This window comes from Anabas testudineus, chromosome 3 (assembly GCF_900324465.2).
Source record: "Anabas testudineus chromosome 3, fAnaTes1.2, whole genome shotgun sequence".
NCBI lineage: Eukaryota > Metazoa > Chordata > Actinopteri > Anabantiformes > Anabantidae > Anabas > Anabas testudineus.
In genome coordinates, this window is record NC_046612.1 from 11721807 (window position 1) to 11748581 (window position 26775).

Consider the following 26775-nt stretch of genomic DNA (forward strand, 5'->3'; position numbering starts at 1 on the left):
TACTAAAGAGCAAATATAGTTCACAGTCATATGTATGGACTACTCACAAGCATAAAATAAATAATAATTTGCAGTTTTACAGCTGTTAAAATGCAGCTTATGATTATCCAGGCATTAGTTCGGTTCTCTTATCATTGTAACTGTAACAAACATTTGCATTACACTGGTTAAGATGATTCTGTCTCCCTCTGCACTTGATTAGTGAGTTATTATATGGCAAGCATTGTAAGGATGTGGTCTGTGTTTCTGGTTGTTAGCAGCAAGACTCTGTGGGAACAAAAACAAACCAACCAACAAACAAAACTAAACATGCATTCATTTTAATTATAGCTGGCACTTTGTTTTAAATGAAAAAGACAAAATACACGTTCTTACCGTCCGGGTTTTATTGTGAATAGGTCTATAAAAGTTAGCAATTTTCAAATAAATGAATAATTGCAGCAGGAATGTGGGAGAAGAAAAAACAGCAGCATCAGTTCAACGGTGCCCTTTTTTTTCAGACTTGTTTTCTATGTGCATCACAATCCTGCTAATAACGATACAAAATAGTCTAGTGCATCCACACTCGGCTTGTCAGAAGGCATCTAATTACTGCGTACCTATATGCATAGATGCTTTGTGTGAGTGTATATATATATATATATATATATATTTATATAAAACTATATATAGTTTTATTGAATGGTGATATATTTTTATAGAAAGTACAAAGAATCAAATAAGTGATTTGAATATAAAACACATCCCATCACCTCACAAGGACTGAAAAGAAAAAAGAAAGAACATAGACAATAATGACAAACCGCAAAAGGAATGATGTTACAATGAGTTTACAGTCACTGACTCAAACGCACAATAGAAAAAGAAAATAACTAATGTGTAACTAGAAATTTAAATACAGGTAGAACAAGATAAGAGGGCGGAGGTGTAACGTTCACGCTAGAAGCACTTATAAGACATGTCAAAGTAAAAGTGATTTAATTTTGATTCAATATTGCATCTGTCTAGACTACAAAAAAAGTGCTTAGCGACATCTTTTACTTTCAGAGAAGAAGCTATATTATATTTCTGTTCTTAGGAACGTAGCCAGACGTTATTGGCAGCGCACTTTGCAGGATCAGGTGGAGAATCTGATGAATCAATTTGGCTTTATTGTCTATTTAGAACTATGATGTATTACACAAGTGAATCAGTCTCCGTTTCATGACGTGACCTCTGAAGACATTCTGTGGATTCAAGTACAAAAGTCCTTGTTCCCTTGTAATTCATGGCCGACTGCTCTTTGTCTTAACACAGTGATTACATTTTCTTCTTGTTTACAGAATTGTTGAAGGAAAATCTTTTAGGTTACATTCAGAGTATTTGTGGGTACAAATTTACTATACTACTTTATTTTGCCAACATTTCACATGAACCTCACAAGGCCCTGAGTTTGGCCAGAAGAGCCTCTACATCGGACTCTCCATTGGTGCCACAGCTGCTGACCGCAGCACCAGTGGAGGACGGCTGGAAGGCCGGGCGCTCGGCTTCGACCTCGATCTCTTTCTCGGTAGGTTTAACAGTCTCTCTCTCAATCACCCTCTCTCTGTCCAGCCCATAGCTTTGACCCGGGGTGTTTCTGTACCTGCGGCCTGACTCCGAACCTGAAGTAGTCTTGGCCCTTGCTGCAGATGAATGGCCCTCAGACTCGTTATGGGCCTCTCTGGCAGGGGGAGCTTTCACCGCTGCTGAACCCACATTTATATTCTGCCGAGAGCGAGACCTTTGTAAAGGTGCCTTGTTTTCTGTGAGTGAAAAACAGAAACAAACCAGTGAGCACAGGAGTGACAATGAGAACGGAGGACGGCGAAGAAGTTGAGTGCCTGACTTGTTAAGTGAACGGAAGCAAGGGGGTTAATCAGATTAGATGAACAACAAGCACGGCAGAGAGAAAGGTGGAAAAAAATAATAAAGAAATAGAAAAAGTATTACCAGTCACACTGCAGCAAACACAAAAAGATGGAAAAGCATAAATCATTGTGAAATAGGAGCGCTTTGCTAAGTATATGCACATGCAGAGCGAAACAAAGACACATGTATATACACGCTAGCTCACTTTGCACACTCATCGTCTGGATGGATACGCACACAAACAGGCACCGTGGAAGCCACACGGTGTGTACACACACTGATGAGGACGAATTTTCTGCAGTAGACGGTGGCATGCAGCCAGCTCAGTATGATGAAATGGATATGGCTGATCAACCGCAACAGAAACTCAATAACATTGTGCGTCGTCCTTTTCCAATCTCCCCGTCTCTTTCCCTTTTCTCTTACATGACAGTCTCCCACCCAGCTCCACCTCCCCTGATTCCACCATCATCATCCATTCTCCTTCCTCCACTCTTCATCTCAGCTCTCTGCTCCTACAGCAGTACTCTTCATCTTTCTTATCCCACATCCCCCATGCCCGCCCCCACCGACCATCTAGCATTCTGCTCAGCCTCCCGCCCTCCCCTCTAGTTTCAAACTTAAAACACACACCCAGACAGCCAGTGGAACAGAGCGACGGCCAAGATCAGACCATACGTTCTGAATTATAATCCCTCTTAGTAGATCTTAGACTTCATCATCAGTATGTGTGTGCTGGAAGGGGAGGGTGAATCCATATTCATGTGACCTTGAGCATAGGGCTAAGAGGAGTGGCGCGAGGAAAGACACCACCGCATTTAAAGTTTCCTGAGCCTGAAATGTCTGGCAAACAGGAGTCAAACACAGCAGAGCAGAACAGAGCGACCCGCTCTGTCAGCCAATCGGTAATGAGTTTGGAGCGTGGCCAGTCAGTCATGACAGTGTGTTTTATGGGCCACGCTGACGAATGACAAGGAACGTCCCTGAACACAAGCTCTGACAAATAAATAAGGATAAAGGGAGGAAAGAAAGCAGACAAGAAGGAACCGACTGCAAAATTAAGCCAAGAAAGCCAATGATCACATACACACTCACACACACACGCGTGCACGGAAACTCGTTAAGCAAACAAGCAGCAAAAGGGGGATTTTGAAAGGACAAAATGAGTGGAGTGTGCTGCCTTGCTGCTGTGACTGAACATTTACCACAGCTGAAAATCCAAGCCTCCTCTCATTACCTCTCCCTTTCTGCTCACTCTTCCTGTTGTTGCAGTCAAATTGTAAAAGATGACAATTACTCCCCACTGTCAACCCCTCCGCTCCAGAGTCCCTTTATAATGTCCTCTCTACTCCCTCTATAGACTTGCCATCTAGCCCCCATGTCTGCTTCTTTCTGCTACATCAGGGCCCCCCAAAACAAACAGCAAATAAAAAAATAAAAAAAACACACTCACACATTTAGAACTGATGTTGTGAAATGTATCAATTGTGGTATCAGCGATTTGCATTTTAATATCTTGTGTACACTTCTATTGAAATTTAAACCGATGGCATTTCTGTCATCTTGGAGAGAAGGAACATGCAAGAGGGTATTATCATACATCAGTTATGACAAATTTCTTTGAACTGGCATTTATTTTGGTATGTATTAGCATGAATTATCATTTAATTATTTTCTGTTGCGCATGAACGCTTAATAATTTTATATGGAAACACACACACTACAGAGAAATACAGTATCAATACATACGTATTTACACTTCAAAAGAAGATTACAAAAACACACACTTCAATAAAATCTCTTATCCAAAAGTGCATTTCTTTTCTTCCTAACGGGGCTCTGGCCTTTAGTTGTGAACATGATCAAAGTGCTGGCAAGTTCAGTTTCTTCTCACTCTGCCCGCCTATGACACCTAGTTGCTCCTTCCTTTGAAGCCTCCGCTGGCGTCTCAACATACGCCTTCATCTGAGCTGTAAAACACGTCTGAGAGATGTAAAACATGTCTTGTCTCAAAGGTTGCACTCCTTTAACCAACAGCTGACACTGGTTTTATTGGAGAACGAGTCAAGTGGAATTTCAATTGAAATGGTTCCTCTTCATCTTTTAGTGAGCGCACGCTGTGACGGCAGGGGTGTGCATTTATCCCCCTCACACGATTTGATACAGATTCAGATATGTGGTAATGCAACGTGGCGTTCGGTTGGAAATTCAGGTGTGTCGTGCTAGTGTGACCTCCAGCCTCCAGCGATGATTAGGAGCTATGCTTCTTTTAAACGCCACCTTCAACAATCGCTGCATCACCTAAGATGACTGTTCAGACTCACTGACGCACTGCTCCCTCCGGAAACACAAAAGGCTTCACTTTAACTCCACTTTTCTACATATTTTGTGCGAACGTCCTTCTCACGTCTCACAAATACAGCACACTGTGATGTTTCCAATCATCTGGGAGTCCTCTTTAACAATAAACAGCAACAAAAAAGGACAACGTTTTGGACAGACCCCAAGAATGATGCATTTCTCATTTAAATTTTGGCAACTGCTTATTGTTTACCTCGATTGCAGTGTCACTGTGATCCATCTAAATTCAGCTCTTTGAACAAAACTAAATGGGTGCATGTCCTTGTAAATGCGAGTGTAGCATTAGCAGCTATCACTGGCTTTTGTTGTTGTGTCTGGATGACCAGTATGGTTATTATTTATAGTAACCATTTTTTAAGGTTGCACATTTTCCATGTTGCATTTAATTTGTTAATATGTTTGAACTTAACAGAACTGCCTTTTTAATAAATATTTCTCTATTTAGGGTCAAATCTACGTATCTCACATTCTTAAATTCAATTATGATATCTAGCAGATAACTCTCACACCTTGACGTGATAATAGTGCTCTGTAAAATACCGTCTGTCCAATATTAGAAGAAAAAGAAGAAAAAAAAAAGAGTATGAGAGTTTGCACTTTATTCCATCTGCAAATAGTAGCAGAAAGGAGTTCACATTTCCTCATTTAGGATCATTTGCTGCATTTATTTTTTGCAGCTTCGACTGATGCAGATGAGCTTTTACTGATCTCTCTCTCCCTCCTCTCTCGTCTTCTGCTCTTTTGAAGTTTGGAGAAGTTAGTAGGCAGGCTGAGTCAAGGAGCCTCAACAGAGAGAGGGAACGTGAAGTCTGGATTGCAGCAGTGTTTGCCTGCCTTTTTCTTTGCCTGACTGGTAAAGCTATGCTGCCTGCCACTGTTGTGCTGACAAACTCTTTTACATGAAGACCTGTTAGAAAATTGAAGCAAAACAGTCAACACATGAGGAAGCATGACGACTGGAATTTTTCCAATGTCTGTAAAAACATAAAGACAATGTGATTTTAAACTACCAGTCTATCACAGTCCTCAGTCTGTCACTGTCCTCTACTGTGCTGGAAGGCAGAATGAAGAGGAAGAAACTGTTGCAAAACAATCATAAAAGAGCTGGCAGGCTGAGCTTGTTGTGTCTCGTTTGCTCGCAGCTTTGCTGTAAAATGTATCTGCAAAGTCTCATGGCTCACAGCCTTTTAACCAGCTACTGACACTAGTTCTCTTGCAGAAGACAAGCATAATCTCAAACAAAACAGACTAATCACCGCTCCGAATGCTTCGAGAATATCATCGGGAATTTCAAGACGAAACCATGGTGGTGCATTTAATGTCTGATAGGATGGCATTTTGGAGGAATGTAAAAGGCCCAGTCCAATAGAGAAAACATTAGATTTCTTCTTTTTTTTTTTTTTTTTTTTTGCTGTCCGCAAATAGCTGTAGAGAGGAATTCACATTTTCCCTCTTGTCAGATCACTTGGTCCATTTGCATTTGCCACTTCAAATACAGATGCAGATGAGCCTTTCCTCTCATCTGCCCCCCCCCCCCCCCTTCCCCTTCTCTCCACTTTTTATGAAGTTTGCTGTATTTGATCACTTTAAGAAGAGAGCAGTCATGCAGACACACACAAATACAGACAGTGAAGTGACGTTCTCTTTGCAGACTGAATGACAACAAGTTGAAGTTAGCGAGATCAAATGCACACTTCTACTCCCATCATACATCACAACACAGCTAGTTAGCTTGGCAGTTGGTTGCATGTTCTGTCGAATGACGACTATTTGCCCTGTTTTTTTATTTTTGTTTTGCATTTATAAGTGGAACATCTGGAGCAGATTTACTGAACAGGAATCATGTCATATACACAAAACAACAAAATTCAATTTTGTGCAAAACGCCTTTTAAACCAGGGATAAACTAATGATTACTGTAACGATTGTGTGGCAGCCTTTGAGTTGTCTCTGTCTTGTCTCTGGTTTGTGCTTCTCTTTCTGTTCCTGGAAGTCAGATGATGGAGCTGAGACCTTGTCAGAAATGCAGAACATCTGAGTAGATTCAGCTCAGAATTTTATTAGATCTACAAGATCCTCCCACTCTCTTTTCCCGGCCTGCCTGCTAACATCATTCTTTGTTTGTGATTCACATCAACGCACTTACACACTCCATACTACATATGCAGACTAACAACAGGCAGAAAAGTGGCTGGGAGGGTGCAAGAGGCAGACTACAGACTCCTGGAACTTCTACTTTCATGGAGTGCTGTATATTGCCACTGAGGTCAGACTACAGATGTAAAAACCTTAATCAGTTTGTTTGTGTGAGCTTGAGACTGTTGTGGAAAATTGTGATTGAATGCATTTATGAATATAAAAATGAAATGCATAGGAAAGCTACTTATAAGACTTGAAGACGTAGGGCGTCATAAACGTGTGTGATGCGCCAGTGTCCCACCCCAAGAGTCTTTTAAAAGCTTAAAGCTAGCAGACAGCTTGTTAGCATGCCTGTGTGCATTGGACTGGCTGTAATTAAAGATCATTACCTGGCAACACGGTAGTCACTGAAGGTTTGTCCCCTGCTTGTTTATCATAGTTAACTGTGTGAGTCTGTCTAGCTTCACTGTCACATAGAAAAATAGCAGATGATTAAAAAAAAGAAGGGGAGGCAACAAGTGATGAAAGGACAATGTTGGAAGAAATGGGATGATGGGAGAGAAGATGACAAGATGGACAAAATAAACAGCCTCAAGACAGTGGCATGATTTGGAGGCAATGATTGTAATTTGGACTAGACTAAAACAGAGCAAAAAACAGAGAAGGGCTGAGAAGAGAAAATAGGAGAAGTGGGGACAGATTGTTGAAAGAGCACTATAACAATCCCTGCGGGTAATGTGCAAACTCGCACTGTTATAGGTAACAGAAGCCTGTCCTGCTTTAATGCATATCAAAGTGTTTTCCTTTGTTGAGCTGTGATTTGATGCCCTCCTCTTGTGTCTCTCCTCTCCCACATTTAACAACCCCAAATACCTTTGTTGAAATTCAGGAGAAAAGATCACAGTGTTAGTAGAAAAGCAACATCATTTACAGGCCTTTTAGAAGGAAGCTCATGTGCAGATTTTCTTTTTTTTGGGGTCCCCTACTCTTCAAATTGCTTTTATCATAGTTTTATTTGGCTTCAAGTGGCATTCAGTTGAAGTTTTGGTTAAGCTAATATATGAGTGTATTATACCAGATGTTAGCGTAACTTTCAAGTCATTTATAAAAGAAAAAGGCCAAACATTATCCACCTAGCGGAAACTTGTTAGTTTTTCAGTTTATATTGCTGTAAATGTGATTTTGTGATTGCATCGATGTGATCTCAAGATTAAACAAATATCAAATGAAAAAAGGAAATAATCAGAAAATGTATTGACAATGAATATAATTTGTGGCAGTCCTAAGGGCAAGCGCTGTATTAACTGCCAGAGGCACATCATTTGGTTTAGTGACAGTGACGATCAGTCCAAAATAAGAACACTGTTGACCCTTCACAATCACACTTTGGTGCAGTTAATTTGTAAAAGCGCGAAGTTAATTTTAGAAAAACATCCTGCTCATGTCCTTTTTGAGTAGAGCTTACACAAGTGGAGAGACTTTAATTTGTGTTTTTCATTTTTGGGAGATAAAAGCCTGTTATTCTAAGTGTAGAAATTAGCGGGGGGGGGGTGGGGGGCTGTTCTTGACATTTACGTACCTATGACTCACCTGTAAATATTCTTAAGCTGGACATGAAAAGGGTCTTTGCAGAAATGTGTGCATAAGGGACCCACTCACGAAGACATGTCAACACATTTCACCTTCGATGCATAAGCTGACACGATTGAGTCATATTAAAAGCAAGTGTACATGACAAAGTGACGGAGCGGCGGGCAGGGGGCATTTGAAACCAAAAAAAGGCGACGTGGACGATATAAAAGGGCTGAGCTGGATGTCCCTCAAGTCTTCTGCCCCTCAGTGTGAACCCTAGCCACTGTGAGCTGCAGCCAAGCATAACATTGCATTAGCACGCCTTAGTGCATCTAACAATGCTTCAAAAGTGAGCCTGGTTCTCTGCCACTAGTGGTGCTGGCCTACACACACTGATGGCTCATACTGCACAGGAAGCTCCAGTGAGAATACAATTAATAAAAACAATACAAAGCTTCTGTTTTTAATAGACAACAGGACCCACCTCTGCACTAGCAAAAAGTAGTGATGTGTTTCTGAGGCACCACACATCAATAACATTATCATGACAAATTCATTCCAGTAACCTTATCAAACGGTGACTGTTTGACAGATGTAGCTCGATAGAGACACAACATTGTACGTAACTGAAGGTTTGAATGTTGCTGGTAAAACAAACGCGGTCATGTTCTATCATATACAGTGCTGTATATTGTGTTATATATGGTATAAGTTTGTTTGTTACCAGCTTAGAGTGTATTCCACAGTATTGTAAATTACCCTCTTAACTGAATTTTAAATCTATGCAGGTTGTTGACTTACATTCTAAAATATAGAAACCATCTGTACGACAGGTCATGTCAGCAGAAATACAAATACGCAATTTGTAAAATGGGGTAAAACATTAAAAAAAGATATAATCCTTTACAATATAAACAAATCTTTTTGTACAACAAAGAGGAATTACGTGTACATCTGGCAGATGGTTGTAGCTGAGCAGGTTCTTACTCCTGCTTTACTCTAATTATATCTACATGCAGGGTAATGGACTGAGAATGTTTCCTCATACAGGGACAGCATCACTTCCTAGGGGTCTCTTTTTTTTCCTCTCTCACTTTCTCTGTGTCTCTCTTTCTCACACGCGCTCACACACACACACACACACACACACACACACACACACACACACACACACACACACACACACACACACACACACACACACACACACACACACACACACACACCTAAGAGAGACAACGTGACAGACACACATCACTGCATAAGAGCAGACACACATCCACACAAACACACAAGCAGTCCTTTTCTAATAAGCACTGGCTACTTCACTGATACAGGTGTACAGCCAGTGTACTCTGCTGCCTCTGGCATGAATTAAACATGTCTTGGTTTCAGGCTCCGCTACCTGTTGTTGTTTGTGTGGTTACTGCTGGTAAATATCCCCAGCAGTCACAGTCTAATGCATATGTATTTTCCCTCAGTGGCTCCACACTAACTAAGGGTTTCTATCAGCCGCTTTCTCAGCACTGTACACCTGTCACACTAGGAGAGGAAAATATTGATCCTTAGCACGCCTCCATACACAAAACAGAACAACACTTGCAAATGCATCTGCAGACAGACAAATGAACAGAAGCACACATTTCCATGTTGGCTTCCAATCTTTTGGTTACATAGAATAATTAACTTATTGACTGAGAAGCTAATATGATAGGAAAGCAGCACGATCAACAGACTTCTTGGTTTTGTCCACACATGAATGGCAGGATGGAGCCAACTATACTGATGGCGACCATAAACAACCCCAACATGAGTCAGGTCGGGACTAAGACCTCTAATATGTAGTTATGGAAACATGTAAATTGCTACCTAGTCCCATATACAATCACTGACATTCCTGCCCATAGGTGCAACAAAAGACAGGCGACTTTCATTCTTTGTCTCTTTTGTAGTGCCACTGAGGTGTTTCTTTTTTGCCATTGTTGCGACTGCCAGCTTAGTGGTTGTGTTTAACACTCGGGCCGAGTCTGACAGCTCTCAATATGCGGGGCCAGTCCTGCCAAACAGACTTATGAATTCCAAACAGCCTGGAGTCATGCTCCATATTTCATTGAAGTTGAATATTTAAAAAGATCAACCCACTCAAAACCCTATAAAACCTATCGTTCTGGGGCCTTGTGTCCTAAAAATAAAATCGCATCTGCCATATCGCATTACAGACAGCCACATCAGCCTCCATCTCTTAACCATTTCCCTCTCTCTATTCCCCTCTCTCTCTGACAAAACCCATCTGGTAACCAGCCTGTCTCCATCAACACAGGTTTTGCTCTCTCCCTTTCAAACAACTACACACTTCTTACTGCGCCCTTTATCTCATTCGCTTCCCTGTTCTCACTTGCTCTTTGGAACTCACATTTTTTTTCTGTCCTTTATTGGTGGTGTCACTTTCACCCTTTGTCCTTCAACTTTACAGCATGTTGTCTTAGGGGATCACAAAGAGGACAAAGTAGAACAGATTCTTCTCAATTTGGTCCCTGTTTCAAAATTAAACTGGTCTGCCATTTCAAAAAAGTGAGCAAAAAGCATCATGTTTGACAAAATGCAGCAAAATGAGTGAAGAAAGACGACCAAGCAGTCGATGCGTGTGACAGCATAGACTGATATTTAAGCAAGTGTGATGTAAAAAAATAAAATGAAATAAAAAAATCACATTAACACGGACTAATCAGTGTGATAAATGGACAGTGTGGTGAGAACAAGTGTTTGTGATTATGATTTTCCTCATCCTCACAACACACCATAGCAGCTCTGGATAGGCATTGTCTGTCTGTAGAAACAATAAGATGAATAATAGCAATAACAAGAATCATTAATGTATCTATATATGTATTATCCAAATTTTAATCCAAATTTAAGTATATGCATAATATATCTTCAAATATAAATAATATAAACCTAGTTAACTTAAAATGAATATTCTCCACACAACTGTTCAGTAACAGACAGCATAAAATCTATTTATGACAAAGCAGAATTACAGATTTTTAAAGAAAAGATAAAACACACACATATAGGAGTTGTGCTAGTTACTTTCTGTCCATGCTAAATATACATTAAAAGTTATTAGACTGAATAGTAATAACTCTGATACAAATCTAAAAGTGAACACCTACATATCAGCAATAATTTAAAAAACAATAGGTAATAACAAAGTAATAACAAGTGACTGTTTTTATACAGCGACCGTGCATGGTTTAATAATGTCAGTGTTTCAGCTTGTTTAAGTCTAATGGCACTGAATGGAATTCAATATTAAATAAATCAAACAATTCGGTGAACATAACATTTATGAGGACTCTAGTGATACAAGGCATAAATCAGCTTTATATTTTATCTACTGACTGAAGTGTACAATATGCTAATTTTATGCTTCCACTTGATTTCAGACACACTGCAATCTATGATGAATAAACATGACACACACATGCAGAAGCCTGAGGGTAGGAGCATGTGCATACACCCACCCACCACCCAAATCTGATCAAATCAAGCCATACTGGAATTAAAACTAAGAGACAGGTGAAGCATCCAAGCCAAGGAAGTGCCATACGGACTGATGGTGACATTAACTAAATAACTAAACATGATGCTTAGAAAACTGGTTGATCTCTTTATGGGGAGCCTTGCTTCGGGTACCAAGGGTGAAGTGTGGTCTGTTTGAGACTAAGGATGTTGTCACTGTTTATGCAAAAATGAACACTTCTACAGCTGCCTCGAAGTAGAAGACAGATTTGATTGTGGTGTTTACCGTGAAATATAAGCAAACTAAGTTAGGTGGCGACAAATTTGGATTTTCTGACTTTACTAATTAAACGATACAGTGGCAAACGGTAACCTACATTACGTCTTCTGTAACCTAGTACAATGGTTCAAATTCATGCTGGTCCTCACAATGATAGCCATACATACATAAACACACACACACACACACACACACACACACACACACAGTTAGGTACTGTGAAGCATCATGTCGCCTCAGAGAAAATCCAGAATTGGCACAGTTTGTGTGTGTACAAGTGTTGGTCGGTTTGTTCCGTCTCGACAGCTCGACTGTGAATCATCACTTAGAAGAAAGCAAAATTCACATTGCACCACCGCAGTGCTTTGACGTAATATTGCTGTGTTCTCCTGCAACCATTGGGGCTCACTGACATATCAATGCAATCAGAATCACGGCTGTGCCCCAGTGAAGGTCAGCTAGCACTGGTTAGCCTAACACAGAGACAGAAACATACAGACAGACAGAGAGTGATAGAGGAAGTCGGAGAAGAAACAAATGAAGTTACAGGACAGCACAGCTGAGTTTACTTCAGTCTCAGTCTCTCTCATCAATGGTCCACACAACTCTCTGAGCAACATATAATAACACATTTATACAAGTGATACACATGTAAATGAACACAGCCAATCAGCACGTGTAGCCAAATGCATATGATTTTTGCGTACGCATGTAGAACTGATAACCGACCGGTCAGGCTTGTTCCATTCAATTAACCTCTAATCAATGAAGTAGACAAACGTCTACTAGTGAAACACAAGGTTGCACACATCATGGCTCCGGGGAACACATTAACACAATCAGCTCAAAAGGTATGGATCTGCCCAAAGAAAGCTGTAGTTCATCACACACCCTCTGAAAGACATCCGTAGGCCAAGGACAAGGCTGTTGATGAGACTGGATGATACTGATTCTAATCAATAGAAAGGTGTTCACTCTTAAGATGAAAAAAAAAAAAACACATTTAAATTGTGGAGCTTCATTTTATGTATTGTGGATTTCAGGATATCAGGGTTCACTGAGCACGCTGAATTCCAAATACAACTCCAATTCCAAATAAAAAAATAAACAACTTAATAACTGTGTTATTATTCCCGTTATTCCTGCTCATATGATAGTGTTTTAATTCAGAGTGATTCTGGAATTGCACTGCATTGTAAAGTATCTCTGTCTGTATTAATGGTTTGTCACAAAAGCATCCTCAACAGATCTGGCTGGAGGGAGTGTTCAGCACTTTACTCTAATTCCTTTAGAGAACTCCCATGGGGTCCTTTACAATCCATGACCCCCTGGACATGTTATGTGTTTTAAGAGTTGATAGAGTGAGTGGCAGTGTGGACATTAGAATGGGTTAATATTGAAAGTGGCTGGCAGAGGGACGCACTGAAAAGGCGTGCCACACAGTTAAAGCTTTGCTATAAGAAAGAGGCTTGAAATAAAAGTGCTCATAAATCCATACAGGGCTGCATCGATAATCAGAGAACCACAAAAAGTCCCTCTGACAAAGTACTCGCCTTATACACAAACACATACATTTGCCTTTTGAGCACCTGCGTTAGCCATGACCCACAGAAACACGATGAGCAGATGTGGAAGAGGAGGTGTTTATTGTATGGGGTAATTTTTTCTTTGCACATGGTCATGCTTAAAATCCACATTCGCCACCTTTAGTAGATGAAAACCTTGAGAGAAATCAAAGCAAACACACGTGTCTTCTCTCTCACACACACATACACACAGGGTGTTCACCAACTAGAATCAATACGTCGGGCTTAATGTCCAAGATACAGCTGCATCGATTCTAACTGCTTGAATCTGGGCAAAGCTGGGAGGGAATCGTAGCTGAATCGATGCAGACATTTCTGTATCAGAAGAGCTTGATATGACAGGATTAGTTTTTTTTTTTAAACAGCTAATAATGTCTTTTATCATGTTCCTCTCTCTTGAATCTGCCAGTCTTGTTAGCGCTGTGAAAGTTCTGATCATGTGGTGTGTTGCAAAAAAACAAAGAGGGGAAAAAAAAAGCTGCCATGTATGTGAATATGGTCTAATAGAATCTAAGCACAGAAAAACTTTAAACAACATCCATCATTCATGTAGGGGACTTCCTGATTCCCTTTTCCCTTTAAGAAAAACATTTCTCCCTACAATTGTCAAACAGTTTTGCATGTTTGAAACATACTACAAAAGTCAGTGTATAGTGTTTTCTGTATGAATTCATAAAGACTATTGAGAAGGCATTGCACATTGTGCAGATAGCCTACTGTTCCATTGCCAAAACATCCCCAGATTATCCCATTTCCACCTCCATGCTTCACTGCTGGTGTTAGGCAGGCATCCATCATTTTTTCATGACCTCTGCTTCTGAGCTCCGTACTGTTCTTCACTACAATCCACTGATTTTAAATCAGTAGTACAGTAAATGCTACTTGTTTTTTAAAGGGTAAACCACAATCTTTTAGATAGTTTACCAGCTGAATAAATGATTAATAATAACATGGATACATGGAGAAAATCCTTTCTGTGTTTTGGTATTCATTTGTGTGCATTTCAGTGTAAAAATCAAATAATGTCTTGGTGTTTCCAAACTTTTTATTGCCAGTGTAAATCTGAACTGACTGTCTTTTACTGCCTTAAAAGATAGAGTGTAGAGTGTGAATCAAATCAGTGTCAGGACAACACAGTTATATTATAAACCTGCACAGTCGTGCCATTTATTCAGCACAGTCAGATGTACAAAATAACACGTGTTTGTTTTCTTTAATCAGCCAATGAAGACAACAATGGCTCAGTGTGAAACACCAGCGTACAAAGGAATGCCTGCGGCACAATCGTACTTGTAATTATCACACCACCAATCACGAAACACACACAAGACAAACACAGGAACAAAGAAGAAATCAAGGGGGAAACAAACAAGTAAATAACTGAAAAAATAAAACATGACAGCATGTGACACCTTCTGTTTGGGGAAAAAATCTGCAAAGCTTTGGTGCTGTTGTCTTTCGGTAGCATTGTTCAGACGGGAGATTTGAAAAAAGGGGGTAAGAGCAGGGTTATGCAGGCATATGCGTGTGTGACTGCTTTGGAAAGTTATTTAAATGACAGTTACTTCTAGCTATAGCTGCCTCATTATGATGTGGCAGAAAGAAATTGCCCAAGAAGCATACTTAAATATTCACCAAAAAACACATATCATACTCCAACACCACCACCAACGTCAAACTCAGAAAAATAAACCACTATACAGACACAGAAAAACAACCGCCTAATCAAAAATGAATGTATTTTAGTATGGCGAGAAATGGGTTTTGCATAAGTGAAGGCACAAACAAATAATGACTAGTGCAACTGGTATATGAGGATACAGGACAGGGGCGTGAGGCAAGGTATTTATTACTGAAACAACAGCCCAGCTTAAGAGTTTTGCCTTGGTAAAAACAACATGTCACATTAATAAATGGAACAACAGACCGCAGCAGAAGCAATTATGCAAAACTGCAGAGAAATTCAACTGGTTGTACTTTTGCTTTCAGACGGAAAGAGAACAAGTATTCCATAAGTTCTAACAGGTGCAGAAAAAAATCTAATTGATATAAATGTGGATCTTTTTTTAAGTGGTTATTATAAACACGTATTGATACCTAAATGACCAATATTAAAAGTGAAATTTAAACACTTTTGGAATCAACTACATATTGTCATAAAGTTTTTCACCTTGCTGGCAGAGACTACCGCATTGTACTAATCTACTCATTTAATTGTGGGGTAAACATGTTCATTCAGTGAAGATAATGACTTCATCAAGACTTTGCTAATCTCTTTCCAACTAGATGAGCCAGTGAAGCCCAACCAATAATTGCAAACCTGTGAATATACAACCTCCCTTCTGAGGTGTCTTATTGTCTGTGGGTTAATTGAAAAGTACCAATCCATTCTCTTACACCTGCAAACACAACTTAACACAGAGCACACATATGTACTAAATGCAATAAACAACAGTTAAAGTAAAATAATGGCAAAAGTCAAACACAGGTAAGACTTGCACTCAAATCTGGCTCGTAAAACGCTGCTGAATACTACTACAGGAGTCAGTTTGGTGACGCTAGGCTGAAGCTCTAGGCATGCACAAATCAGATTTTGTTTGCACTGATTTCATATCTGCCAAACCACTTGGCAAGGAGGCCAAGCTTACATTGTTATTGGAATTGCTGGAGTCTGGACATAATCAGACATCTCTAAACCCAGAAGGAAGATAAGAGGAGAAGAACCAGCTTACACATCCCCTATGATGCTTGGGTATTATCCCGGTGTATAGCATACACACATTTACCGCTGGTCTTCCACAATAATCTCGCTCAGCTACTGTAGATGGATGGGAAAAGAATGGAGATTGCTTTACTTGAACTAATTCTTCTAATAATTCTTCTAATAATTAGGGATGTCATGAGCCCATCCTGAAGATTAGAAGTGGGGCGGTTAGAATATTATCTTACTACTCCAGCATGAGCTGAAATAAAATGTTTTGTTGCTACAACTCCAACAGAGTGAGAACCTTATGTCTAACACATCTCTTCATGTCAGCTTCAGTCGTCACATTCTTCCAGGTAAATTTTAATTCAAATCATGTCAAAAATGTTATCTTAGAAAATGTATTGTCTTCACTATTTAGAATATGTGGTAACTTATTGTATGTAAAACAAATATTGAATCAGCATTTAAATCAAAGTCTATTACTGAAAAAACATTCAAAAGCTTTTATTTAGCCTTCTCTGTCATAGGACACCCAGTGTTAAAAGGCTCCGTCTGGGATTAGGGCCATCTCTTGATGCATTAAAAGACTGATCTAAATGGCATCTTATTAATATGAGCAAAGATTAGCAATTAAGCTACAGTGGCTAGCCACTGATGACTTAAAGTGAGTGTGACACTACTTATTTCCAAATTTGACTATTTGTAAATGACGTTAGTCATAATGAAATGACTGAAGGACTGACACCTTTTTTTGAATGGAACTGGGTTGTAAACACCAGTCTACCCTAGGTCTATCGTGAATGATCAGTTACGGTACATACAAACAGGTGCACGCAACCTTACAGACAGATATACCGGGAGGAGAACCAGTGCAATCAACACAGACACCTACTGGAAGAGGCTGCTGTGTGGTGACTACTAATGGTTCATTGCCATAGGTGGGCGGAGGAGAAGAAAGAGAGAGAGATGATCTTTGTAGAGCTCATGTTTTCCACGCAGCATGTAGACAGACACTGCTGTGAATAAAACACGGAGGATACAGAGAAAGAAGAAAACAAAGCCAAAGAATAGGAAAGATACAAAAAAATGTACATTTGTTTTTCTTTATCACAATCACAGACCTCCTGAGATGTTCCAGGAGGAGTGACTAATAGCATTTGATCTCACATGTAAATGTAAACGTGTTGTTTTTTTTGCATTCATTAATAGCCATTCTTTCTATTATATGTAATGCATTGATTTCTCCACTCACCATAGCAACAGGAATAAAACAACTAGTGCTTGTATCTAACTACCTGGGTCTAATTATAACCTGATTAGCTGACCTGTTTGACAAACAGCTGTACACATGCAGTATTTCTAAAATGTCCCCAAGACACAGACAGGCATATAAACAGACAAACAACATGCTAATGTCCTCTCTGTGGCTCCTGTTTCAAAATGCTGGTGGCATTTTATACAGGAGGACTGTGACAAATCCTGACAACATCTCCCTTGTTAGTACTCCTCCTCCCTCTGTTTCGTAACCCTGAGGTGTTTCAGTGGCAAACACCTTGGACAAAATACCTTTGTGGCAGGGTATTTGGCATTTGTATATATTGGAACCAGGGACATAACATTAAGTCTTCATCATCTGCCTAGTAGACTGCGAGTGAGTAGATGGGAATAAGGAAGTGGAAGTAAAGGAGTAAAAATTGATTGTTTTATATCACACTTTAACTCAGAGGTGAGAGTATCAAAGAGGGAGGAAGACTACTATACATATACAAGGAATACAATGAGGACAAAATAAACAAGAAAAAAAGGGTAAGCTAGATTGTATGAATAACGGAAACAGAAGACAGGGAGAGGAAGAGCGAAAGAAAAGCTACAAAGGGCCACACAGGGAAGGAAAAGAAAAGGAGAGTGGGATTTATTTGCAGCTGTCAACCGCACTTAAGGCCATAAACACATACAAAGCCTCTGCCTTCAGGGCATTAAGACAATATTGGTCAGTCTATGTGTATTTGAGCGTGATGGATGACTCTTCATATTTATGTAGTTTGTCATCAGGGTGTTGACCATGCCAACACCTAAGCTGACTCTAACCTTCTTTCAGAAATCACAAACCTGTGGCTTCCAATAAACTCATTGTCATTGTAAGACTGGTAACAGTGGTGACAGTATAGGCACCCTCAACAGACATGCATCAGAAACCTGAATAATCCAGATTTCACCCGGGTGTGGAGTACCACAGGCCACAAGTACCTGGAGGTAAACCCATGCAGGCAGGGTGAGAAAGGCACATAGTCAGACAGTGGATTTGAATCAGGCCCCTTTTAGATGCGAGTGCAGTGCTAACCACTGAACCACCACACCACACCACTGTCTGCTCTGTGAACAACCAATACATAATATTCAATTAATGGCAACAGCACTTTTACATTACACTAACTTAATGCATCGCTTCTATTCTCACATCAGGGTGACATTTCCCTAACAGTAAACATCTATTATCATATTGTTGCAACATCTAGAATGAACGTTAATTATAGAGGTGATGCAAATCCAAACTAATGATGAAGAGGACTGAAAGGTAAAAAAGAATCTTTTTAAATCGGGGATCAAAGAACACAGAGGAAAATAACATGGCAAAATGACTTCATCCATCACCTTTATGAAAGCCTTTCTACGAAGGCTTGGTGTCTGAACCATGCTTAGGCTAATTAAATACCAAACAGGCAAATATACTCTCAGTAGTGTCGGTGAAGACAGATCCCTAGACAAAAAAAGGAGGTGATGACTTCACGTGATGTCTGAGCCTCCTGGGTCTCCTATTATCCTCTTGTTCTTTCTACTGGACTCTACACAGAAACGGCCACTAACATTTGAAAACTGCAACGTTGTCTTCCCTTCACAATGTGGCCAATTAAGGGTAGCAGGGAAACATGAAATTCCCTGTCAAGAGAGCTGTGGGTCTGTGTGAGTACGAGACAGAGGGAGAAAAAGAGAGGGGTAGATAGCGAGAGCGAGAAGAGAAAGAATTTGACAATTACAAACACACTTGAGAAAATGAATCTGATACCATGGGCGTTTCATATCATCTGTCATCACAGATGCAAGTAAAACATGCACTTGTGCTGCATGTAATGAACAATAGGCAAATCACGAGGTGGCTCACAGTTTCTCTCTGAATAAAATGAATGCAGCTTTTAAGGCAGTAATAGGTAAGAAATAGAAATAGGTAGAAGCTTTGCACACATTATTATCTAAAGAGTCATAAAGACTATATATAGATAAGGTGTGAGCATAAATGTGGTATATCGTGGGCTCTAACAAAAGAATATTTTCATCACCAATTTATACTGTGTACCCATATCTAATCAGTTTGTAATTGTATTGCCTGCAGACAAAAAAAAAAAAAAAAAGATCACAAGCTCATTTATGTAAATTGTTTGTTTGGCCTGACCAACAGTCCAAAAGTTAAAGACATTTAGTTTTTATAGATATAAAATGAAGGAGCCAACCTGCTTGGCATTTTTCTCTTGTCAGACTGATGCTGCCATAAAAGGGCCATTTTTTAAATAAAAAATAATGTAATGCATAAAATGTACTGTACAACCATTGATAATGCCTGTGTGTGGGCAGCTGACTGCATGTCTGATTGATTAAATGAGGGATAAAGATCCTACAAAAGGGAAAGAGGGAGGGAGGGAGAGAAAGATAGAGAAAGAGATAGAGAGAAATGCCTCGGTGGCATGTGCATAGCCTGCCAGTTTGGCTCTAGTGGACAGTGACCTTGTTTGCATGATTAGTAGAACCACTGGGGCATGGCTGGCCCTGTTACATTATTCTTCCTCTCTTCTCTTTCTTCCTGTCATCTCTTATTTATCAGTCTAACTCGCCTTCACTCTCCTTTCCCTCCTTTTGCTGTACAACTTTGACCAATGGTTCTATTTATTTAGCGTTCCCATTACTCCATTATTCTAATCCAGCAAAGAGTCGTCTTGGTATTTTATGCATTCTGAGCATCATGACAGAAAAGGTTTTAACAGGCAAAGCCCCATTTGTATAACTTGTCTTTCCTCAGGAGGTAAAACACTTCAAATCAAGGAGACAAAGAAAGATGATGAACAGAACAGGCAAATTGATGCAAGTTTTACTCAGTGTACAAAAATAAAATAATATGATGTGAAAAAAAAAAACATATGCTAGTGTTGATTTTAGAGGGATAAAAATTCAAAATGTTCAAATATTAGGTGAAATATAAGCAATATTTTGAGAATGTCAGAAAGAATATTGTATTAGAAATACGCTTAATATGTTACAAATGTAATCAGGTCAGATATTCAAGCAGTCAGTTGTTGGCACAGTATGTCAACAATAACGAATACAAATAATAAACCTTATATTCAACCACTCTGTCCCTTTCCTTTGCTCCCTACTATATGTGCACATATCCCGGACAGTACCACAACCACCAGCTCATAGGACAACATGTAGGGAAACAAGTAACATTACCTGACCCTAACACTACAGTAACTCACAAATGCACTGACAGGTTGTAAGGATACCTAAGATAACAGAATACAGATGTGCTGTTGAAATAAAAGTGAAGACCACCCTGCTACTCATTTGCTGGCAGAAGTACTGTCTCATTCTGTGGGAAGCACTGACATTTATTCTGAAATATATATTGCACTCTTTTTCTAGCTGTACAAATTTTATCCAAAATACTCCTTTAAAGTTTCCTCTAAATCACCACAGTAGGGAAACCTATTTGGGAGAATCCAGAATCTCATTTCATTTTTTTAAATTTTGTTCGGAAAAATGCACAACATCCTGAAATTGAAATGGAACAACTATGACCCCGAGGTAATGATTTGAGATAGTTTGACATAGACAGAGTCAGGTGAAGACATTTGAATGACAGGGACAAAATGGTGGTTGACGGCCAACCAGTTAGGGAGTGGTTTCAACTGTCATCTCTGTCAACATGGGAATAGGAGAGGGATAGCTGTGTGTCAGTGTGTACTAACGGTGTGTACACGAAAGGGAGGGGAAGCGAAGGAGAGCGAGAGAAAGGGGCTAAAACACAAGATAAGATGTTGATGCAATTTAAATGGACAATGAAATTCCACTGAAGTGTCTCAGGAAGGAAACAACTGTTTAAAGTGTCCATGTGAGTGTGTTGTGGACATGCAAAAAGAGGTGTGTGTGCTTTACTGTCCCTTTGACCTGGGCACCACTTTTTTCTGAATCATAAAGAGGCCTTGTGATTTATGAACATGAGGGAAAATTTGGTTTGAATTTGGACAGAGACACAATTTTTGTGTGGATCATTTAAAATTGCAGTTGTTAAGTCAATACGTAAAACAAAAAATAAAACTAAACCAAGAGAGCACAACGTTGAGGCCAACAGGCCTACTGTACTCTGCATCTAATCGGCTTTACACTGTATACTTTATGGTGTAAAGTTAATCAATTTTCAAGTGAATCATGCAAATAATGATTTAGAGCTAATTATAGCACTAAAAAAACTTTCTAATCTATACTATGAAAGTACAGTAAATGTATAAATGTGTACAACTACATTTAGTGACTCAGGCAACATAACAAGTGTCCATAGCACATTTATTCTTTTCCATTGATCCTTCAGGTCTATCATCCTGCCTGATGTCAATGAACCAGGAGCTGCAAACATGTTTAAAGTAAGGACTGATTGGCCCATAAGCTAAAAGGGTGCTGTCTGAGCCATTGCATTGCATCCTCACCAGACTCTTCTACCAGAATCAGGAAGAGTGAACACATTTTAGCTTCTCTACACACTTGTTAGTTTTAGTAAGACTCTTTAAATGGTTAACAAAGTACTACCTGATATGACCCTGTCAACGAGTTATTAAAACCACAGGTCCACACCCAGAAAGACTTCTCTGCTCATACACCTAAAATCTGAACTGAAATGTTTAACCTCTAATTTAAATGTACCTTTGTCTACTGTAAATTCTGTTTTTCTCTTGACTCATAACCTTGTTCTTTATTTGTATCAAATATCTGCTATTTTATAATTTATCAGTCCTCTTTTCAAACATAGTAACAACCTCAGCATAAGGTTCCATCCAAAAAGCTACTATACAAATAAATAAGCTAGAGACTTAATGGGGCAGTGAGGGATGTTAGCAAAGAAGTGGAACACTGTGAAAAGGACACAACAAGGTGTCAGACTTTGAAATGAAAAGTGGACAGGGTTAATGAACACAACTGAATGTGGCTTATTCACTTGATGATACTTGTGGTAGGACTGAGTGCACAATGTGAGGCATTAACATTAAAATAGAAAAAAATCCACTCGAAAGCTTCAGGGCTGGGAACTGATTATACTTTTTTTGTGGTGCAGAGTATCAAAAACTCTCAAGCACTGAAAGGTGGCAATGAATTCTAGGCCAGATATGCACTCTTTGATCTGTCCTCAAAGTTTTATGAGATTTTTGCTTTTCAACTTCAATACTAAGTTTGTTGTTTTCTGACTCATTTAGTTAGGGGATTGAAAAAAAAAAAAAAGACAGGCATGCATTGGACAACCTTAAACTCTTAAAAAAATGTTAATAATTAAAAATATGAAGAACGTTTTGGTTTCTTTTCTATTTACATACACATTCAAATATGGCTGACATGGTAAACATGCTACATCCACCACTGAATCACAAATGAAATGCATGGGAACTACTATTATTATTTTTATAATAATGTGTTCAGGTGAGCTAAGCCAATCAATAGGAGAAATTTGAAAGTGACTTTGATATCTAATAACCTATGGATGCTTTCATATAAGAGAAAAGTGGTAGACACTGTCAGATGATTTCATAAGTGTCCATCATATCTATCTATTTGCTCTTAGCTCATGACTTGACCCACATCTATCCCACTGAGTTTAATGGGTCAGTGATTTGCTCTACAGTATTTTGACAACCAGGGTTTCTCATACTGTTCTCTGTGTCCAAGAATAGAATAGTAGCCTTTTCATTACACATACTGTATCATCTATCTATCTATCTATCTATCTATCTATCTATCTATCTATCTATCTATCTATCTATCTATCTATCTATCTATCTATCTATCTACACACACAGAGGCCACTCTGTGTCCAGACAGCCAGTCGTGTGCCAAATGTTTAATGAACATCGGTTGGCAGACTATCATGAACAAACTCTGGCCCACACCACTGTTTGATGATTAGCCCCGACCCATGGGAATACACAAACACACACAATCAATGGCTGAGTAGAATGTTGACCATGTATTCAGAATATGCAGAGTTAATAATGACTTATGAAAAACATGCGTCCATTACAGTTTTCTAGTTTTCTCTTTTAAAAAAAACCTTATTCCACTTCTTTCATTACCTCTTTAAACTTATTTCTCTTTTCACGTTACCATTTTCCCCTCATCTCAATTTTTCATGATATTGCCTCTTTTTCTACCTCTGAAAACTATGTCTAGCTTTCCACTCCATTGTCATTATTTTTTCTTGTGACAGACAGCTACTAGTCAACTGTGACAGCCAAACAAAGAGGCTTTATTTTTCAGAAAAGAAAAAGTAATCTCTTTGCAGTAAGAAATAATAACAGGAAAAGCCGACTCTCATACAAATAGGGCTGAGTTGCACAAGGGTCCATTTTAATCCTGCTTTAAATGCCTTGATATGCAATTCATACAAACACTATGTCAACTTCATAGCTTATGTTATACCCTAATATCAATTATTATTATCAAGCTAACTATGTATTATAATATATCAATCTTTTGTAAAACGGCTAACATGGCAAAACAGTGTACGCCTATGATACAAACTTTATGAGGATGTACTTAATGTTAGCATGTTCATAAGATGCTCATAATGGCAATACTACCATGCTGATGTCAAGCAACATTCACCATCTTTTGTTATTGTAAAGGAACATTTGTTAATTAGTGTTAAATCTAACTATAAGATGGGACTTCTGACCAGATGATGGGCAATCAGCAAACCCCAGCCATTGTTGTTGAGACATTTCAGTTAAAACCAGAGCCATTCATAGCAGGTAATGAAATAGTATATTTAAGTATATCTAAATCAAAATATCAGATTATAATATAACCATTTAATATATAGTTTTGTGAGGACAAAACATGATACTGTATCTTCCATTAGGAAAAAGTAGTTCTATGTATTTTTGCATGTATAGTAGTTGTGAAAAGGTCTGTTAATGTCAAGCATAGACCCAAAAGTTAGCAAAAATATTGACTTTAAGCCTAAAGCAAGTCTTAGCAGCAGAAGGCTCCCTCAGACACTCAAGAATTACAATAACAGTTTAGCTCCTTAGCTAACAACAACCTGTAACACAAACATGTGGATGAATCATATTTATCAATTAGCAAGATAAAAATGCTATTATCTTCACAACCTCTCGTTCAACCTTCCTATTACCAAACAGATCAGTGTCCATTATTAAGTGATTATCCTATAATCAGAAACATGAAGTGACTTCAGTTCAATAATAAACAGGTTATGTTAAACTGCAGCCCTTACAAAACGTAAGCTATCATAAAATACACAAATACACGCACACACACTCTCACACATTTCAACAGTTCAGTTATTTTCACTTGACCAAAAATATTCACACAAGATTCAGCAGCATAAATATGCTTGATGTTGCGTGAGGTTGCATAAGAAAAATAAAAGTCAAATATTTAAAGAAAAAAGAACAAGGGATATAATGATTATGCAGCTATTTATTTAATACTTTTTGATTTATTACATTTACCAATTATGTAATTTATCTATTGTGTATTGGTGTTGTCTGCTGCAGACACTTTGATTTAAACATGAGAATCCTGAGTATGCCTTTGTCATTCATGAAAAGCATGCTGTGTGAAGAGTTTCAGCCTGGTTTCAAAATAAAATAAAAAGGTACACCGAACAGCTATGTGGCTGGGTTACGTATACAGATAGGTAAATGATGAAATATGCTGCAAAATATCTTGAACACACGCTTGCTGGGTTTTTCTTGATTCATACTGTGACTTCTTTATTTAAAAAATGCAAAGCCTCCCTGGTATTCGAGCACAGGAATCTTAGTGAGAAACATGGTTAACAAATGGAGAAACAAAGACTAGACGATGTTGCCAGCTGGGCAGAACAGATACTGAACTAGATACGGAGTGAATGAGAAAAGATTAGGTGGTTAGAGACTGCTAGTGTTAATAAACTATAGCAGCAGGATGCCCCGAGTTATTCAGCTTTAGGAGGGCTTTGTGGAGCTCCCCGTATTCGTCATTACAAGTATAATACATTTATATTTAACAGTGTTTTCATTAGCAGCAAAAAAACAGGCTCATAACTCATCCTAATTCACACATCAGTAGAACCATAACTTCATTTAGACTTGGTAATGTGTCCACTACTGCCCAGCATTTTTTCCTTTCCATCTTCTCAGTTTCAAAAAACAAAACAAAGATATAGCAATAGTATTCAAGATTCAAAGAATTCATTAAGCTAAGGCTACAATTAAAGCTGACACTTGTCTTATGCATGTTACTGGAGCTGAAGTCAGGACCTGACCAGCATAAAAACCTGATGTTTGAGTCACATCTGTTATTTTGGCATGTGAACGAGACATTCCTCTTTGATAGGTGGATAGATGTTATATATTTAATGAGACTGCTGTGACCAGGCTCACACAGTACTCACCTATCATATGGCCTGTATGTATTGCTCAAGTCTTATCAGTTGTCATCAGATGTCTTTGCTAGATACAGAGGACGACATCTGAGATTGATCTGATGCCTTTCCAAAATGAATTTCAATCAGTGAATGATAAACACATCTTTATTTAAACCATAATGCTTATTTAAAAATCTCAAAAACAACTCATTACATGAGCAGAGAAGCACAAGGGAGCGCATAAAGAGCAGGAGGTATGATATAAAAGGCCCAGCCTCAACAGAGCTGGTCATTCTTAAAAATGAGCAAGAGGAGTAATGGAAAAATGTAGAACACCATTATCTAATTAATCTAATTTTAGAGAACACTTTGTGCTGCTGGTTGCTAATGGAGAAGGCAGAGGAAAGTAAGAGTAAGTAAAATTCCTCACACAACATGAAGTCCATCTCTCTGTTTACTATAGGTACATCACAGGGTAATATATATAACATACAATAGAATAGGAAATCAGCACAACCCACCCTTATTTGTTTCAGGTCTGCACATTGGTGGCTTTTACACATAAATGATGAAAAGTAAACCAGAACCCAGTTTCTCTACCAACTTCAGAGCTGCAGCTCAAGCAGTTTAAGAGCTGCACTTTCAGGCAGAAAGGCCAAGGGAGCTCATAGTCTGATTTGATTGCTCGAAGAAGAAAGAAAGAACAAGGAGTATGGTTGTAGAGACTGAAATGGAATGGAGAAAAAAGAAAAAGAAAAAGGGAGGTTATAGTAGGCAAGCTTTTTCTTTGGTCCTAATTTACAAATCTGTTTGGGGAATAATTTTACTGAACTGCACCTTTCAAATGGTTCTCTCTCTAGACAAGTGACTATTTCACCCCATACTTGTCAAATGGTGAAGCGACTATGAGAGAGGAAGGTTAAGATGTTGAGATGATTGATGGACAAAATAGTATTCCTATTAAATAAGAATTTCATAAGAGTTGATCAGAGTAATAACATTTGGAAGAAATGTCATACATAGAAAATTA

At 38.8% G+C, this 26775-nt stretch overlaps 1 protein-coding gene across 3 annotated transcripts in view; it reads right to left on the bottom strand.

The window, feature by feature from the left end:
• Positions 1-375: 375 nt before the first annotated feature.
• LOC113174893 (protein diaphanous homolog 3-like) overlaps positions 376-26775 on the bottom strand; it is a 129983-nt gene continuing 103583 nt past the window's right edge. For all 3 annotated transcript variants that reach the window (XM_026379085.1, XM_026379084.1, XM_026379086.1), the window contains one exon: positions 376-1784. In XM_026379085.1, the coding sequence (XP_026234870.1) occupies positions 1417-1784 (368 nt within the window). In that variant the 3' untranslated portion in view covers positions 376-1416. The remainder of the gene's footprint in view (positions 1785-26775) is intronic.